The sequence below is a fragment of the Mustela putorius genome, unplaced genomic scaffold, assembly GCF_011764305.1.
Source record: "Mustela putorius furo isolate JIRA1106 unplaced genomic scaffold, ASM1176430v1.1 tig00003867_pilon_pilon_pilon, whole genome shotgun sequence".
NCBI lineage: Eukaryota > Metazoa > Chordata > Mammalia > Carnivora > Mustelidae > Mustela > Mustela putorius.
In genome coordinates, this window is record NW_025422019.1 from 8,690,796 (window position 1) to 8,707,863 (window position 17,068).

A 17,068-nucleotide genomic window follows, 5' to 3' on the forward strand; every position below is an offset into this window, starting at 1 on the left:
TTTTGCATATAGCTATCCAGTTCTCCTAGCACCACTTGTTGAAAAGACTATTCTTCCCCTCACTGAATGGCTCTGGCACCCCTGTCATAAATCAACTGACCATAACCAAAGCAATCTTAAGGAAGAACAAAGCTGGAGATCTCACAATCCCAGGTTTCAAACTATACTACAAAGTTAATGTTAATAAAAATAGTATTGGTACTGGCACAAAAACAGACACATAAATCAATGGAACAGGACAGAGAGCCCAGAAATAAATTCACTCTTATATGGCCAATTAATCTACAATAAAGGAAGCAAAAATGCATACCACGGAAAAGACAGTCTCCTCAATAAATGGCATTGGGAAAACTGGATAGCTACATGCAAAAGAGTGAAAGTCGACCAGTATCTTACACTATATACAACAACTAACTCAACATGGATTAAGGATTTAACTCTAAGACCTAAAACCATAAAACTCCCAAAAGAAAATGTAGGCAGTAATCTCTTGGGCCCTGGCCCTAGCAATATTTTTCTGGTTTAAGTCTCCTCAGGCAAGGGAAACAAAACAAAAATAAACTAATAAAACAACACCAAACTGAAAAGGTTCTGCACAAACAAGGAAAACCATCAAAAAAATGAAAAGGCAACCTACTGAATAGTAAAAGACATTTACAAATGATATTCCAGTAAGAGGCTAATCTCCAAAATATATAAAGAACTCACAGAACTAAATACCAAAACAAAAAAAACAAAAACAAAAACAAAAAACAAAAAACCCCACAAATAATTCAATTAAAAAACGGGGAGAGGACCTAAAATAGACACTTTTCCAAAGACATACATATGGCCAAAAGACACATGAAAAGATGCTCAACATCACTCATCATCAGGGAAATGCAAATCAAAACCACAGTGAGGTATCACCTCACACCAAACAGAATGGCTAGTATCTAAAGGACAAGAAATAAGTACTGTGGAGGATGCAGAGAAAAGGGAACTCTCATGCACTGCTGGCAGGAATGTAAACTGGTGCAGTCATAATGGGAAACAATAGAAAGTTTCCTCAAAAAATTAAAAACAGAAATACCATATGATCCAGTAATTCCACTGCTAAATATTTACACAAAGAAAACAAAAACACTAATTCAAAAAGAGAAATGCACCCCACAAAGAAAACAAAAACACTAATTCAAAAAGAGAAATGCACCCCTATGTATACTGCAGCATTATTTACAACAGCCAAAATACGGATGCAACTTAAACGTCCACCAATAGATGAATCAATAAATATGTGGTATACACACACACACACACACACACACACACACACACGTGTGTGTGTGTGTGTGTGTGTGATGGAATATTACTCAGCCAGAAAAAAAGGAATGAAATCCTGCCATTTGCAACAACACGGATGGACCTAGGAAGTATTAAACTAAGGAAAATTAATCAGACAAAGACAAAACCATGTGATTTTCCTATATGCAGAATCTAAAACACAAATGAACAAAACCACACAAAAAACCAGATTCATGAATACAGAGAATAAACTGATGATTGCCAGAAAGGTAGGAAGGGGGATAGGCCAAACAGATGAAGGGGATTAAGAGGTACAAACTTCCAGCTATAAAATAAATAAGTCATGGTGATGAAAATACAGCACTGGGAATATAGTCAACAATAGAATAAATATATATAAAGAATATATAATAAACATACATAAAGAATAACAACTCTGTACCGTGACAGATGGTAACTACTTATCATGGTGAGCAGTTCATAATGTGTATGTAATTGTCCACACTGTGTTATACATAATATAGTACTGTATGGCACCTGGATGGCTCAGTGGGTTAAACCCTCTACCTTCGTGATCCCAGGGTCCTGGGATAGAGCCCCGCATCGGGCTCTCTGTTCAGCAGGGAGCCTGCTTCCCTTCCCCCCTCTCTGCCTACTTCTCTGCCTACTTGTGATCTCTGTCAAATAAATAATCTTTAATAAATAAATAAATATCTTTTAATACTGTATGTTAATTAAATTTTTTAATTTTTAAAAAACTTTGAAAACCAGATAAGAACACTATAGACATTTTCCAAAGAAAATGTACAAATAACAAATACATATGTAAAAAGATGCTCCTCAGTAATCATTAGGAAACTACAAATCAAAACCACAAATGAGGTACCACTTCACACCTACTAGGACAACTATAATTTAAAAAATGGAAAATGACAAGTGTTGAGGGATGTAGAGAACCTGGAACTGTCCTACATTGCTGATGGGAATGTAAAATGATACAATTAGTATGGAAAACAGTTCCAGAAAAAATTAAACCAGGAACTATCATATGACCCAGCAATTCCATCCTCAGGTATCATATTCCAAAGAATTAAAAACAGGTACTACAACAAACACTTGAACATGAATATTCACAGCATTACTATTCACAATTGCTAAAAGATGGAGAGAACCCAAACGTCCATCAACTGATGAATGGATAAACAAAATATGATTTATCATACAATGGAGTATTAGTCAACATGAAAAAGAATGAAGTGCTGATAAATGTCACAGTACAGATGAACCTCAAAAATATTAGGCTAAGTTAAAGAAAGGTCACAGATTGGATAATATTCCATTTATATAAAACATCCAAAACAGGCAAATCCTCAGAGAAAGAAAACCAACTACCAGTTATCAGGGGCTAATGGGAGTTACAGAGTTTCCATTTGGGATGACAAAAATATCTTAGAACTAAACAGAGGTGATGGTTGTACAACATGGTGACTGTACTGAAGACCAATAAATTATGCACTCTTTGAAAAGTTTTATTTATTGAGGTCACCTGTACACCCAACATGAGGCTTGAACTCATGAACCCAAGATCAACAGTCACACACACTTCCAATGAGCCAGACAGGCTCCCTGAACTTTAAAATAGTTAATTTTATGTGGTGCCTGGGTTATTCAGTCAGTGAAGCATCTGTCTTCTATCAGGTCATGATCCCAGGGTCCTGAGATTGAGCCCCTCCCTGGAATGGAGCCCCATGTTGGGCTCCCTAATCAGCAGGGAGTCTCCTTCTCTCTCCTTTTTTCACGCCCCCCGCCCCTCATCCCGCGCTCTCTAGCTTGCTCTCTAACAAATAAAACCTTTAAAAAGAATAATAAAATGGTTAACTTTATTTTATAGCAACTTTCTTCAATTCAAAAAAATTATTCATTAAAAAACATCTTAAGAAACATCCCCCCCAAAGAAACAACTGACAACAGATGTATGGCTTTACATCTGGATTCTCTATTCTGTTGCAATAATTTATGTGTCTATTCTTTTTTTTTTTTTAAGATTTTATTTATTTATTTGACAGACAGAGATCACTAACAGGCAGAGAGGCAGGCAGAAGAGAGAGGAGGAAGCGGACTCCCTGCCAAGCAGAGAGCCCAATGTGGGGCTCGATCCCAGGACCCTGAGACCATGACCTGAGCGGAAAGCAGAGGCTTTAACTCACTGAGCCACCCAGGTGCCCCAAGATTTTACTTTTAAGTAATTTCTACACCCAGTGTGCAGCTTGAACTCACAACCCTGAGATAAAGAGTCACATGCTCCACTGAGCCAGCCAGGCACCCCTATGTGTCTATTCTTGTGCCAGCAGCACACCATCTTAATTACCATTGCTTTATACTGAGTCTTAAAGCTAAGTGTGAATCCTACTACTTTGTTCTTTTTCAGTATTATTTTGGCTATAATAAGTCCCTTGCAATCCCACATGAATTTTAAAATAAGCTTGTCAATTTCTACAAATAAATCAACTGGTATTCTGGAGGGGATTATGTTGAATCTCTAGATCAATTTGGGGTGTACTGCATCTTAACAATATTAAGTTTTCATAAACATAGGATACCTATAAATGTTATTTATCTAAAAAGGTTTAACTACACAAGAGCTATATAATCAAAGCCTTCAGTGCCTGTATCAGCAAAGTAGATATATTAAAGTATTATCAACTGGGGCGCCTGGGTGGCTCAGTGGGTTAAAGGCTCTGCCTTTGGCTCAGGTCATGATCCCAGGGTCCTGATCAAGCCCCACATCAGGCTCTCTGCTCCGCAGGGAGCCTGCTTCCTCCTCTCTTTCTCTGCCTGCCTCTCTGCCTACTTGTGATCTCTGTCTGTCAAATAAATAAATAAAATCTTTAAAAAAAAAAATTATCAACTGATTAATCATTTTTTATTAATTTAAAACTTGGGAGATGCAGAATGATAAAAGACTATTTATTAAACAATACTAAGTTCATAAATCAAATAAATAAATAAAATCTTTTAAAAAATTATTATCAATTGATTAATTTTTATTAATTTAAAACCTGGGAGATGCAGAATGATAAAAGACAGACTATTTACTAAACAATATTAAGTTCATAAATCAAAGTTTCTGTGGCATTTCCATTTCCATTTCAAAGTTAGAAATTTCTACCTGATGCTTTTATCATTCACTGAAAGGCATTAGGCATTCTCACTGTTATTAGTTCTTTAAAAAAGGGCGTGGGGGAGCCCAGGGAGAAGGTACTTAAATTCCTCTCCCAGTTTTGAGATGAAGACAGCAGAAGGAGGAAAACGACCAATACTATTGGTATATTTTAATTTGAAGTCCATATATCTAAATTATCTATTTAATCACTGATAATCACTTACATATTGCCTGGGCAATCATCTTAGTTCCACTATGGCTTGTTATTATCACTAGTAACCTTAATCCTAGTGGAAAAGGAGTATGTGCTTCATCCAATTGTCAAAATCAATTTTAAATCCTCTTTTGGAATCATACTAGACTGGATGAATAGCTAAATCAAAAAAAAAGGGGGGGGGGAAACTTTCTTTTTTGAAATTAATATTCCTCTGGTCTATTTTTTTTCTTTCAGTAAAACAGTTTAGCTGGCAGGCCAATGCCCATTTTAAACTCACGCAAGCATCTAGAATTAGATCTTAACTCTAGGATTTCACCTGCAGAGCTGAAAAGGCAATTGTTCTACTCCCACAAAAAGTCAAATTGAAAACTCTCGGCTTTTTCCACTACAACGGTCTACATGAGAGGTAAGCTAACATTTCTGGCCATCCACCCTACTGAGCATATCAGGCATAGGAAACCACTCTATAGCAGTCACTAGTAATTTGTTCCACTGCTTTAGAACCTCATGCTGTTTCTTCTCCACAAAACACTGCCTCTTTAAAAAGATCCTTTACCAAGTCTACTTTCCTAGTATTTCCTAGCCTCTCCATCCACAACCCAGAAGACTTCATACTTCAAACATTAGGTAATAAGAAACTTCTTTCCAGTCTCTCACACAGCACTCTTGAACTTTTTATCACATATCTAACGTATTTTAACATAATATTACACAAAACCCTTAAGATACTTAACAAGAAAAAAAATGAATATGAAAACTCCTCGAAGAGGTATCACATATTGGAATGCTTGACAAACCCTCAAAAAGCCCTTATAGGAAGAAAATGTAAATGCCTTCCAGTCCTCCAGATTCAAAAACCCTAAAGATGTCCGTCCAGTCTAATGTACAAAGATAATAAAACATACCCATGATGATGACTTCAAACACTTCAAGAAATCTTATAGTTAATTTTATCACATTCCACTGTTTATTTTTACATTCCATTATTTTTTAAAGGTGTAAGGTATATACCTAGTACATTCTAAATTATCCTATTAATCAGAATATTCATTTAAATAAACTAATTCCTTAATCTCACTCTGTGAGTTAAAGGTCACAGTTAAAGGTTAAGTTAAAGGTCTTTCAGAGTTTATTCAACTGTATACTGTAGCAACATTTAGGCTATCACCTTGCACAAAGACATTTTTTATTGTATTTTGGGTATATTATACTAAAACGGATGTACGGAGGGAAGACTGAACATCCAGTGACACAACAAATCATATACATTTTATAGCTTAGTTACATAAATCTTTTTTTAAGATGTGATTTCTTTATTTGAGAGAGAAAGAAAAAGTACACAAGGGAAGGAGCAGAGAGGAAGGAAGAGGGAGGGACAAAGAATCTCAACCAGACCCCTGCACTAAGTGAGGAGCCTGATGTGGAGCTCGATCCCACAACCCAGTGGAAACCTGAGCGGAAACCAAGAGTCAGAGGCTTAACTGACTTAGCCACCTAGGTGCCCCATTAATAAATCTTTTGACACAGAACACAGACATTTGTGTTAGTAAATACCTCAGAAAGAAACTCAACTGCCCTCCTAACCATACAGTTACCTCTCTTGCCCCTCAAAAATGCATAAGTTAACCCCTTTCAAATACATCAGACTGTTTCACATCTTGAGCTATAATTTATACATTCATAACTGTAAAAAGAAACCATCTAAAATTTTAATAAAATTACAACATCCTGTCTTGAAATGAAGATGACTGTATAAAAAAACCTCCTCTGCAACTACTTTGGGAGCAAAGACATAAACAGAGCTGAGAAGTATGAAATTTCTTTTACTCCATTTCCTTAAAATTTAGGCAAGCACAACAAACTACTGAAGAAGCATTTGTTTGAGGAAAAGTGAGAAGTGTTTGGGAAATTAGAGAAAAATATAGAGAATTAAAAGTCTTATAGTATGCATGTATCATTATTCCCAAATACTCTCATTGTTTTAATAACTACTCAACAAGAATGGTGAGAAATCCACTAGAGTACCCTACGTATTGCCATCGTAAAGAACACACATAAAGAATTCACAAATGATCTATGCCAATAAATGCCCTATCATTAAATATTTCAGTAACTTCCACAATCCCAGAAAAATATTATCATGCTGGGTATCTAAGGTTACCTGATCCATGTACCTTAATGTTACACTGCCTGATCCACACTAACCCAGATTACCTAATTTCCCCAGGAAGTTACCAAGAGAAAGTTCAAATGAAGAAAGTGGTCTCATATAGAATTTACAAATGGTCAGCAGAACCTACACATACCGGCAAGTCCACACTAACATCAGTACCATCCAGAAGAGACACCCGACATGTGATGATGGACTTAGAGTCTCCAGCTGCTGGAATGTGTGTGGCAGCTCGTTGAGCTTCTCGGAGTCTTTCCTTTTCGGCATGTTTACGCATTGACCGACGCCCAAGTGTTCTACGGAAGAAGCTCAGCATTTTTGTCACTAATAAAACCAGAGATAAAAAGGTATTAGCTGACTACCCACAATGTACAGTCAGACAAATGGTGTTATTTAGTAAAATCTTGTGACCACTACGAACATACTGTTAAAAGCAACAAGTAAATTTGAAAAACATAATTAAAACTAGCTACTTACCTCAAAGTTCTTGAAAACTTTTATATAAAATAGAGTTAAGACTTACAGCATTTCTTAATTTACTGGTCTATTTTATAAGGAGCTGATAGGAGACAACAAATATTTATGAAGTTTATCAGGTCTTCTGAGTCAATGAATTTTATGTACAATTGCCATATAACTCTACAAACATTAGGAGACAATCCACACACTAACGTATCCTTTGATGACCAATAACAATTCTAAAAAGTTCCATTTCTTTTCTGAGCAATCACAATAAAAACATAAAAACGGGCACCTGCCTCAGTGCATGAAACACTCGACTTTTGATCTCAGGGTTGTAGGTTGTAGGTTGTGGAGATTACTTAAAAATAAAATCTTAAAAAACAAATAATCACCTAGTTCAGCTAATACACAAATATAATTCAAATACATTTTTGTTAAATAGTCTATTATTTAAAGATTTTAAATTACTATTTAATAGTCAATTGTTTATAATGTTAAATTATTTTAAGGCCACTTTTCTTATCTTTATTAAGAATGATAAGTTTAATGAAAATAAAACAGGTTTAGTAATTTTTTTTAATTTTTTAAAGATTTTATTTATTTATTTGACAGAGAGAGAGCACATAAGCAAGAGGAACAGCAGGCAGAGGAAGAGGGGGAAGCAGGCTTCCACTAAGCAGGAGCCCAATGTGGCACTTGATTCCAGGACCTCAAAATCATAACCTGAGCTGAAGGCAGACACTTAACCAACTGGGCCATCCTGGCGCCCCTGGTTAGTAGTTTTAAAAATACAGCAAACACAAATAGTAATACCATAAAAACCATCTCGCTAACCTAATGTTTAATTTATGCAAATAAGAGAATGAGAAAAATAAGTTAAAGACAATGATTAACTCCAGAGAAAACAAGAAGTTGAGCAGAAAAGGGAGGGTAATCACAGTATACAACATGACTTAGCTAATGTTTAAATATTCATAATACTATAAACACTAAGTATAATCTAAGCATAACTGTAAAGTAACTCAAGAAGAGATATATAACAAGGAAATGCACAGAGCCAATTCCTCATCTTTCCAAGTTGGAATTCAACAGCTAATTCCTGAAACCAAATATCAAGAAGTGAAATAAAAGCGTTACTTTAAATGTGAAAGTGTTTTCCTTGAGGACAAAATAGAACTCAGCAGAGTGCTATTTTTAAAAAGAAGCCTTCAGGTTAGGTGATTCAAATGTAGTTTATACATTTATAAACTTGATTAAAATAAAGCTAATTTTAAAAGTAAATATGAGCACATTAAAAAACAAGTCTCTATAAACTGAAGATTATCATACACATATCACATATGAATAGTCCTACATAAATGAGTAAACTGGCAAAGCTGTGAGACTTGTCCTTTGTATGTTCATCTACTTAAATTCCAAGAAAATAAAACTAGGTAAGTTTTCAATTTACAAAGCACTCATATGTAACATCTGGCTGCAGTCTCTTTCTCTTCAGCTTTCTCTTCAGACATTGCTCCTTTTGCACTTTGCTATCCATTCTTGTTTCAGCTACCTAAGAAAGGTACTTGTTATCCCAGATGTAGAAAGCCCATGTGTCAGAGACTCCCTATTTTTTAATTCAATTCTACCTATATCTCCCCTGAGAGACATTCTCTGATAACCAAAGAGTTAGTCACTCCCATCATGACACTTCCACTGAAACATGAAAATATTTTACTGTATCACTAATCAGATTTTTATTTATTAACATGTCTGTCTCATTTATTATAAACTCCTAAAGACATAATTCCTATTTTGAATAGCCAGCCACCCAGAACACCTCATTAAGTACAACAAATGGTTAGTAAATAATCTTACTTGCATCTCAGAAAAACTCCCAAAATTTTATCTTATTTTGATGAGTAAACTAAGGGTCCAATAAATGAAACCACTGGCCACATCCATTATTTAGTAAATAATGAAGACAGGGGCTCAAACTGATTTTTCTGATTCCAAATTCTTGGTCTTTCTACTACATCAGAGAACAATTCATGTAAAACTTGTATTTTAGAGGTAAGAAATCATCAAAGATCATAGCTAAATAAAAAGAGTTTGAATGAAAATATAAGCAAAAACATACATATAAATTTGGGATAAGGAATTGGCTCTGTGCATCTCCTTGTTATATATCTCTTCTTGAGTTACTTTACAGTTATGCTTATCATACTTAGTGTTTATAGTATTATGAATATTTAAACATTAGCTAAGTCATGTTGTATACTGTGATTACCCTCCCTTTTCTGCTCAACTTCTTGTTTTCTCTGGAGTTAATCATTGTCTTTAACTTATTTTTCTCATTCTCTTATTTGCATAAATTAAACATTAGGTTAGCAAGATGGTTTTTATGGTATTACTATTTGTGTTTTCAGCTTATTCGACAAACAAATTGCAAGGGGAAAAAAGAAATGCAAAGAGAACTACGGATTAAAACAGACTAGGGGTGCCTGGGTAGCTCAGTGGGTTGAGCCTCTGCCTTTGGCTCAGATCATGATCCCAGGGTCCTGGGATGGTGCCCCCCATCCGGCTCTCTGCTAAGCGGGGAGCCTGCTTCCCCCTCTCTGCCTGCCTCTCTGCCTACTTGTGATCTCTTGTCTGTCACATATATAAATAAAATCTTGGGGCGCCTGGGTGGCTCAGTGGGTTAGGCCGCTGCCTTCGGCTCAGGTCATAATCTCAGGGTACTGGGATCAAGTCCCGCATCAGGCTCTCTGCTCAGCGGGAAGCCTGCTTCCCTCTGTCTCTCTTTGCCTGCCTCTCCATCTGCTTGTGATTTCTGTCAAATAAATAAATAAATAAAACCTTTAAAAAAAAATATATATATATATAAAAATAAAATCTTAAACAAAAAAGGACTTAAAATACGAATCCATCAATCACAATACACATACATTAGATCCTAATTTAAATAAACTTTTTTTTTTTTTTAGTTGTATGATGTTATCATTAGGGAAAGCTAAGTCAAAGATAAATGGGAGGGGCGCCTGGGTGGCTCTGTCCGTTGATCAGCTGCCTTCAGCTTGGGTCATGATTCTGGGGTCCTGGGATCAAGCCCTACATCAGGCTCCCTGCTCGGTGGGGAGCCTGCTTCTCTCTCTCCCTCTGCCTGCTGCTCTGCCTGCTTGTGCTCTCTCTCTGTGTCTCAAGTAAAATCTTTAAAAAAAAAAAAAAAAAGGTATATGGGAACTCTACTACTGTAACTTCCGTGTAGTCTAATTTGATTTCAAAATATAGGAAATTTTAAAGTCACAAATTTGTTAGGGGGCCCGGGTGGTGCAGTAGGTTGAGTGTCCAACTACTGGTCTCAGCTCAGGTCACAATCTTGGGGTCCTGGGACTGAACCCTGTGTCACTCTGCCCTCAGCGCAAAGTCTATTTGGGATTCTCTCTCTCTCCCTCTGCCCATCCTGCTCATGCTGTCTCTCTCTCTCAAATAAATAAATAGAATCTTTTTTTTTTTTTAAAAAAGTAACACATTTGCTGTTACACATATAATTTATAAGAAGCCTTGTATAACCAGTTGATACTTTAAACTAAATGCATTTGTGGGGTACCTGGGCGGCTCAATTGGTTAAGCTTCTAACTCATGATTCTGGCTCAGGTCATGATATTGAGATGGTGAGATCAAGACCCGCATCAGCATAAATAAATAAAATCTTTAAAAAAAAAAAAAAAGACCCGCATCAGCTCTGCTCTAGGCACAGAGCCTGCTTAGGAGTCTCTCCCCATCTCACCCTGGTCACCTGTTTTCTCTCTATTTCAATCAAAAAGAACAAGAAAAAAAGACAGTAATAATAAAATTTAAATTAGATGCATTTATAAACATGATGAAAATAAAAGCTGAAATACTGGGATAATACCAATGTAATAAAAAATTCAATTGCTATAAATTAAGGATTATAGTCTCATTTTACAATTATGCATATTGCTATGTAACTAGGTAAGTTAGCAAAGCCATGATAGTTGTCATTTGAACTTCCTAAGGACATAAATTATACAGGCACACATTTGAACACTGGCTGGACTGTTTATGATAACCAATTGCTGCCATTTTTCTTTTATATAAAATAGTGATATTAAAGTAAAGTGGAGATAGAAACTGAAGAAATTGCCCAGGTAAGTGGCCACTGTTGCAGCATCACGGGTACACGGGGGTTCGTTATACTCTTCTGACTACTTGAATTTTTCCAAAATACTCTTCTGACTACTTGAATGTTTCCAAAATAAAAGATCTTCAGGGCACCTGGGTGGGTCAGTAGGTTAAGCCTCTGCCTTCAACTCAGGTCATGATCTCAGGGTCCTGGGATCAAGCCCCATTATCATGCTCTCTGCTCAGTGGGGAGCCTGCTTCCCCCTCTCACTCTCTGCCTGCCTCTCTGCCCACTTGTAATCTCTGTCAAATAAATAAATAAGATCTTTAAAAAACACACACACACAACAGAAAAACAACAACAACAACAGAACAAAAGTTTTTCTAAGGGAAAATAATGTTCAAAATGCACTATAACTATGTGAGTCCTAGGAAGCAAATGAATTATAAATCAAGTTTTCTGACTTTCACCTTATCTTCTACCTTGAAAACAAAAATTCATTATTCAAGTACGGTTAACCTGCTAAGGAAAAACAAAGCTTCTTTAAGATTTAGTATCTACATATTTTGAACCATAAAACCAATGCCACAAACAACTTATTTTTACAAAATATAAAAGCAAGTTATATGAAAATAAATTCCAGATGGACTAAGAATTTAAAATCAAAGAAATGATAAAGTACTAGAAGGAAACAATATATTAAAGAGCTTCTAAATTTAAATGATTAATAGGCAGTTTAATGAAGAATTATCACAAACCATTAAGATAATACAACAGAAAAAACTGGGCAAGATATGAAGAAACAAGCTCAGTTCTAAAAGATGATATGAAATGAAAATATGTATAAAAAAATTTGACCTCAACAATAACAAACAAAATCTAAACTAAAGAATGAGATACTATCTGTCATTTAATACTCAAGATAGCCAGTGTTGAAAAGGATATGGGAAAAACAATCACCTTCATATACTGTCCTCTTTGGAGCATTTAACCACACTATCAAAAATGTTAATGTGCCCCCACTTTCACTCAGCAATTATATTGCTGGTAGGATATCCTAAGAAATAGGATGTGATCCAAATTGTAGAAGTAAGGATTTTCATGGCATAATTTTAAATATGTCCATCAACATGCTGTGGTTAAACAAATTAATGATATACAACTCAGCTGTTTTTTAAATACAACTGACTTAGACATAGACAAAATTTCTAAGTGAAAAGTGAAATCAGAGAAAAGTGGTAAGTTTTATCCCACTCTAAGGTGGGATACCTACATATTCACAAAAGGACTAAGACATGCAAACTGTTAAGTGAGGTTATCTCTGGAGAGGATTATGTGGAGGTACTGAAGTCCTCTAAAATAAGAATATATAACTGTGTCAAAAGAGTTTTCTTTAAGATTTTCTTTGACAGAGAGAGAGTGAGAGAGTGAGAAAGAGAGAACAAGCACAGAACCAGGGGAAGCTGCAGGCAGAGGGGGAGGGAGAAGCAGGCTCGCTACTAAGCAAGGAGTGGGATGTGGGGCTGACTCCAGGATCTGGGGATCATGACCTGGGCCGAAGGCAAATGCTTAGCGAACTGAACCAGTCAGGTGCCCCTCAAAAGAGTTCTTAAAAAATTGTTAAGTGACACCTGGATGGCTCAGTCAGTTGAGCACCCGACTCTTGTTTGATTTCAGCTCAGGTCTTGATCTCAGGTTTCTGAGTTTAAGCCCAGCGTTGGGCTCCACAATGGACATGAAGCCTAAGTAAAAACAAAATTGTTTAAAGAAGAAAAGTTTTCCCGTATTCATTCTTTCTCCATCCCCCACTACCACTTTCATTCTAAATGCTACAGCAGTGGGTTTTTAGTAACCATATATCTGATCCCAGATAAAAAATCATTAATGGTCTTGCTCTGGATCCAGCTCTTCCTCCTGCCTCACCTTTCAGGCAGCCCCCTCCCAGCTGTTCACTCTGCCCTGCTATCCCTGCTGCTCAATCCAACGATGTTTTTAACTGTGGACCTTTTTGTTTTGTTTTGTTTTGGCTGTTCCATCTTTCTGGAATGCTCTCTTTCCACTTCACCTCTCCCATTTCTTCAGAAAAGCATTCCCTGACTCCTGAGTCTAAATTAAGTGCTCCTTTTAGTACCCTTAGACTCTTCTTTATAACTTTTACCAAAACTGTAATTAAATACCCAATTGCTTAATTATCTTTTTTACTGGGTACTTCCCCACTAAAGACTCAAGGATCTGGTCTGACTCAGTCAGCAAGATGACCTAGCTAGCACAACAATCAGAATATTAGGCACTCAATAAAGAACTTGTCTGACACTAAAACGATACAGTGGAATTCTCAAAAAGTAGATTTACATGTTTTTTTTTTAAATGCATTTTAATCTGTGATTAGAATCAAAAAAATACAAACTGAAGTAATCCATTTACTACCTAAATTAACTGAAGCTGTTTTTAAATATGTATCTAAAACTCAAGTTTGTCGTGAAAGGTGTCTATTGTCAAATGTGACTGGTGGCCACATTCTTTGGTAGGCATTTACTTTTTGATAAAGCGATATACCAATTTACAACAACTGCCATAGGTATATCTTTAACCCCACTAGTCCCAACACAGAAAATGCCTGCAAGACAGTAATTCAACAGAATATGTATCAATTTCTTTTTTTTTTAAGATTTTATTTATTTATTTGACAGATCACAATTAGGCAGAGAGGCAGGCAGAGAGAGAGGAAGGGAAGCAGGCTCCCTGCTGAGCGGAGAGCCCGATGTGGGGCTCGATCCCAGGACCCTGAGATCATGACCTGAGCCGAAGGCAGAGGCTTTAAGCCACTAAGCCACCCAGGGGCCTCACATATCATTTCCTAATGAAGCTCACCTATAAAAAGAAAACAAACCTGCAAACTAGCTTACCTGTACGAATAATTCACTATGTTGAATAGGTTTCAGCTCGTTTTAGCAATGTCAGAAATGGAGTTATAAGTAATGTTCCCCCTAATTCTTAACAAAATACTCCTGATATTAACTTAAAATGTTGTCAGAAGGTTTAAAAGAGGGGCGCCTGGATGGCTCAGTCGGTGAGGCATCTGCCTGAGTCCCAGGATCAAGCCCCTATGTCTGGCTCCCTGCTCAGCAAGGAGTCAGCGTCACCCTCTGCCTCTCCCCCTGCTCCTCTCTCTCTCTCTCACTCTTCCAAATAAATAAAATCTTTCTTAAAAAGGGAGGGGGGGTAAAAGACTTGGGTCTCCTCGCTCTTAGCTAAAATTCATGAGACTTAGTGGCCATAAAGATAGTGACACGAACAAAACACACCGAAAAACCCCAACCTTAACACGCCGAGTCAGGGGAGGGGCGGGGGAGGGTCCTTTGGATCGCGCCATTGCTGGTAACCCACCTGCCCCTCACAACTTCCAAGTGGCCGAACTTGCAGTCTTACGCAAACCAACCCCAGATGTCCACCTGGGTTTTTGTTCTAAGATCGCGGCGGTTTTTTTCCTTTGACCTGCCACATCCCCCTCGCCAGCCGGACAGCAAAGTCGAGACCTCTTAGAGAAGGGCGACCCCCGGCTGCTCCTGAGGGGGCCGGGACCGGGCAGGGGTCGGGCCGGCACACATTAACCCGCCTCACCCCCGGCTCTCTGCTCCGGCCGCGCCGCCCAGTATCGCCCGAAACTCTGAGGCCCGGCCCCATTGGCCGCCGCCGCCCCTCCCCTCCCGGCAGGTTTAATATTTTCCCGGTCGGCCAAGGAAGCAGCTGGGGCTGGAGTGTCCCGAAGCGAGGCCGCGAGAACAGACCTTCGGCGCGAGCCAGAATGGGCCCGCAGAGCGGTGAGGGGAAACGGGGTGTGGACCGAGCCCGATACGGGCAGTGCGGCCGGGGCCACTGGGCCTCGCGCTTACCTGGGCTGGGGACCGAGGCGCGGTGGCAAAGGCAACGCGGAGAGCCGGCGACGCGAGGGTGGAGGTCCGGTGAGCGACTGAAAAGGGGGCGGCTCCTCCGGAAACGCCAAGAAATGGCGGCCTGAGGCGCGCGCCCACCCTGGGTTAATCCTCTGAAGGACCCCAGCCGTCCGCCGGCCCGCCCCTTAAAGCCCCCTCTAGGCTCCGCCTTCAGGGGGCGGGGCGCAATGCTCTTAAATGGGCAATGACACCGCCCCGGAAATCGCCCGGCTGGGTGAGACTCCTGTTAAACCGGCGATGGCAGGCCCTGTTGAATCTGCCACCACTGCAAGAGGCCCGGCGTCCCGGGCTAGTTTAAAGGGGCGCTGCCGAAATCCAGTTCTGGCTATCAGACTCCTCCTTGAGAGGGGGTGCACGCCCGCGGAGAGCCCCCAGATTAGTCCCATCCCAAGGGTAGTTTAGTCCTGTCTGAGCCCAGCGTCTGGTGCTGCTAGATTAATTTACTCACTCGTTCGAGAAACTAATTCATTAAGCAAATCTTTAGTGCCCTGTCGTTAGAGGAACTTTTTCATTGTAGTGGGGAGGGAGACGGTAACAAATACTTCTTAAATAGTGCTATGATGAAGAAAAAAAAAGAACCGGAAATAGATTTCTGTTTAACATAGCATGGTCAAGGAGATCCTTTGTGACCAGGGGACATTTCATCTGTTCTTTCTACAGATAATTTGTGAAATTAGCTATTGTGGGCCAGTCTGTTTTCTAGACACCGGAGATACACCAGATAATCAAGACAGACAAAAATCCCTCATGAAGCTTAAGTGCGAGCAGGAGGGACAGAAAATAAATGAGATAAATTAGAAAAATTAGATACCGTGTTAGGCAGTGATGAATGATAGAGAAAAATCAAAGCACAGGACAGAAATAGGGACTAAGAAAGTGGTCATTTTAGATACCAGCTAGGTAAGGAGGAAGGCCTCAACAAGAAGGTGACCTTTGAGCGAAAATCTAAAGGTGGTAAAGATGGTTGTGGACCCCTGGGGGAAGGGCAGAGGATATTAACTCCAAAGGATGGGTGCTTGGTCTGCTCAAGGAAAGCCAGCGTGCCTAAAGATGGATAAATGGAGCCCTGGGAGGTGACAAGCCAGGGAGGAGAGAGCTGTGAGGTGAAGGGCCTTATGAGACTGCCTGCGGGTCTGAAGAAGTGGGAGAATCAGTGGCAGGCCAGAGAGTGTAAAGTTCATGAAGTCCCTGCTGGCTGAGATGGGAAAAGGCAAATACTCAGCCCCTTCTGGAGACTTGGCACAGCCGAGCCTCCACCATCCCAAGACTTAATAGTTGGGCTTGGCAGGGACAGCTGGTCTCTGCTCCACGAGGTGTTGACTGGGGCAGCTCAACGGGAGCTGGCAATACCAAAACCTCCTCATTCATCTCTATGGCATCTCAGCCGGGCTGGCTGAAATGAACAGCTGAGTTCTGCCTGGGCCTCTTTCTCTAAGAGGGTAATTGGGGTAGCTCAGGCCTGGAAACTTATTAATGGAAATGCCCAGGAGTCACATCGTGTCACTTCTGTTGCCTATTATGGTCAAAGCAAGTCACAGGGCCAGGCCACTTTCAACTGGGATGGGAATAAGATCCCACCTCTTTTTTTTTTTCTTTTCAATAAATTTTCTTTACTTTTTAAAAATAACTTCATTGAGCTATGTCACATATGATACAATTCACCCATTTAAAGTGTACACCTCCCTGGTGTTTA

The 17,068-nt window shown here is 38.9% G+C and overlaps 1 protein-coding gene across 9 annotated transcripts in view; it reads right to left on the bottom strand.

The window, feature by feature from the left end:
* Positions 1 to 15,519, bottom strand: part of EPB41L5 (erythrocyte membrane protein band 4.1 like 5) — a 145,822-nt gene extending 130,303 nt beyond the window's left edge. For 4 of the 9 annotated variants that reach the window (XM_004759769.3, XM_004759767.3, XM_013060077.2 and 1 more), the window contains exons 1-2: positions 15,316 to 15,518; positions 6,971 to 7,158 (exon numbers count right to left, since the gene is read on the bottom strand). In XM_004759769.3, coding sequence (XP_004759826.1) covers positions 6,971 to 7,150 — 180 coding nt within the window. In that variant the 5' untranslated portion in view covers positions 7,151 to 7,158; positions 15,316 to 15,518. Of the gene's footprint in view, positions 1 to 6,970; positions 7,159 to 14,809; positions 15,285 to 15,315 lie in introns of those variants that run through there. The other 5 variants (XM_004759768.3, XM_013060076.2, XM_004759766.3 and 2 more) reach the window with 3 other exon arrangements.
* Between the last annotated feature and the right edge of the window lie 1,549 nt (positions 15,520 to 17,068).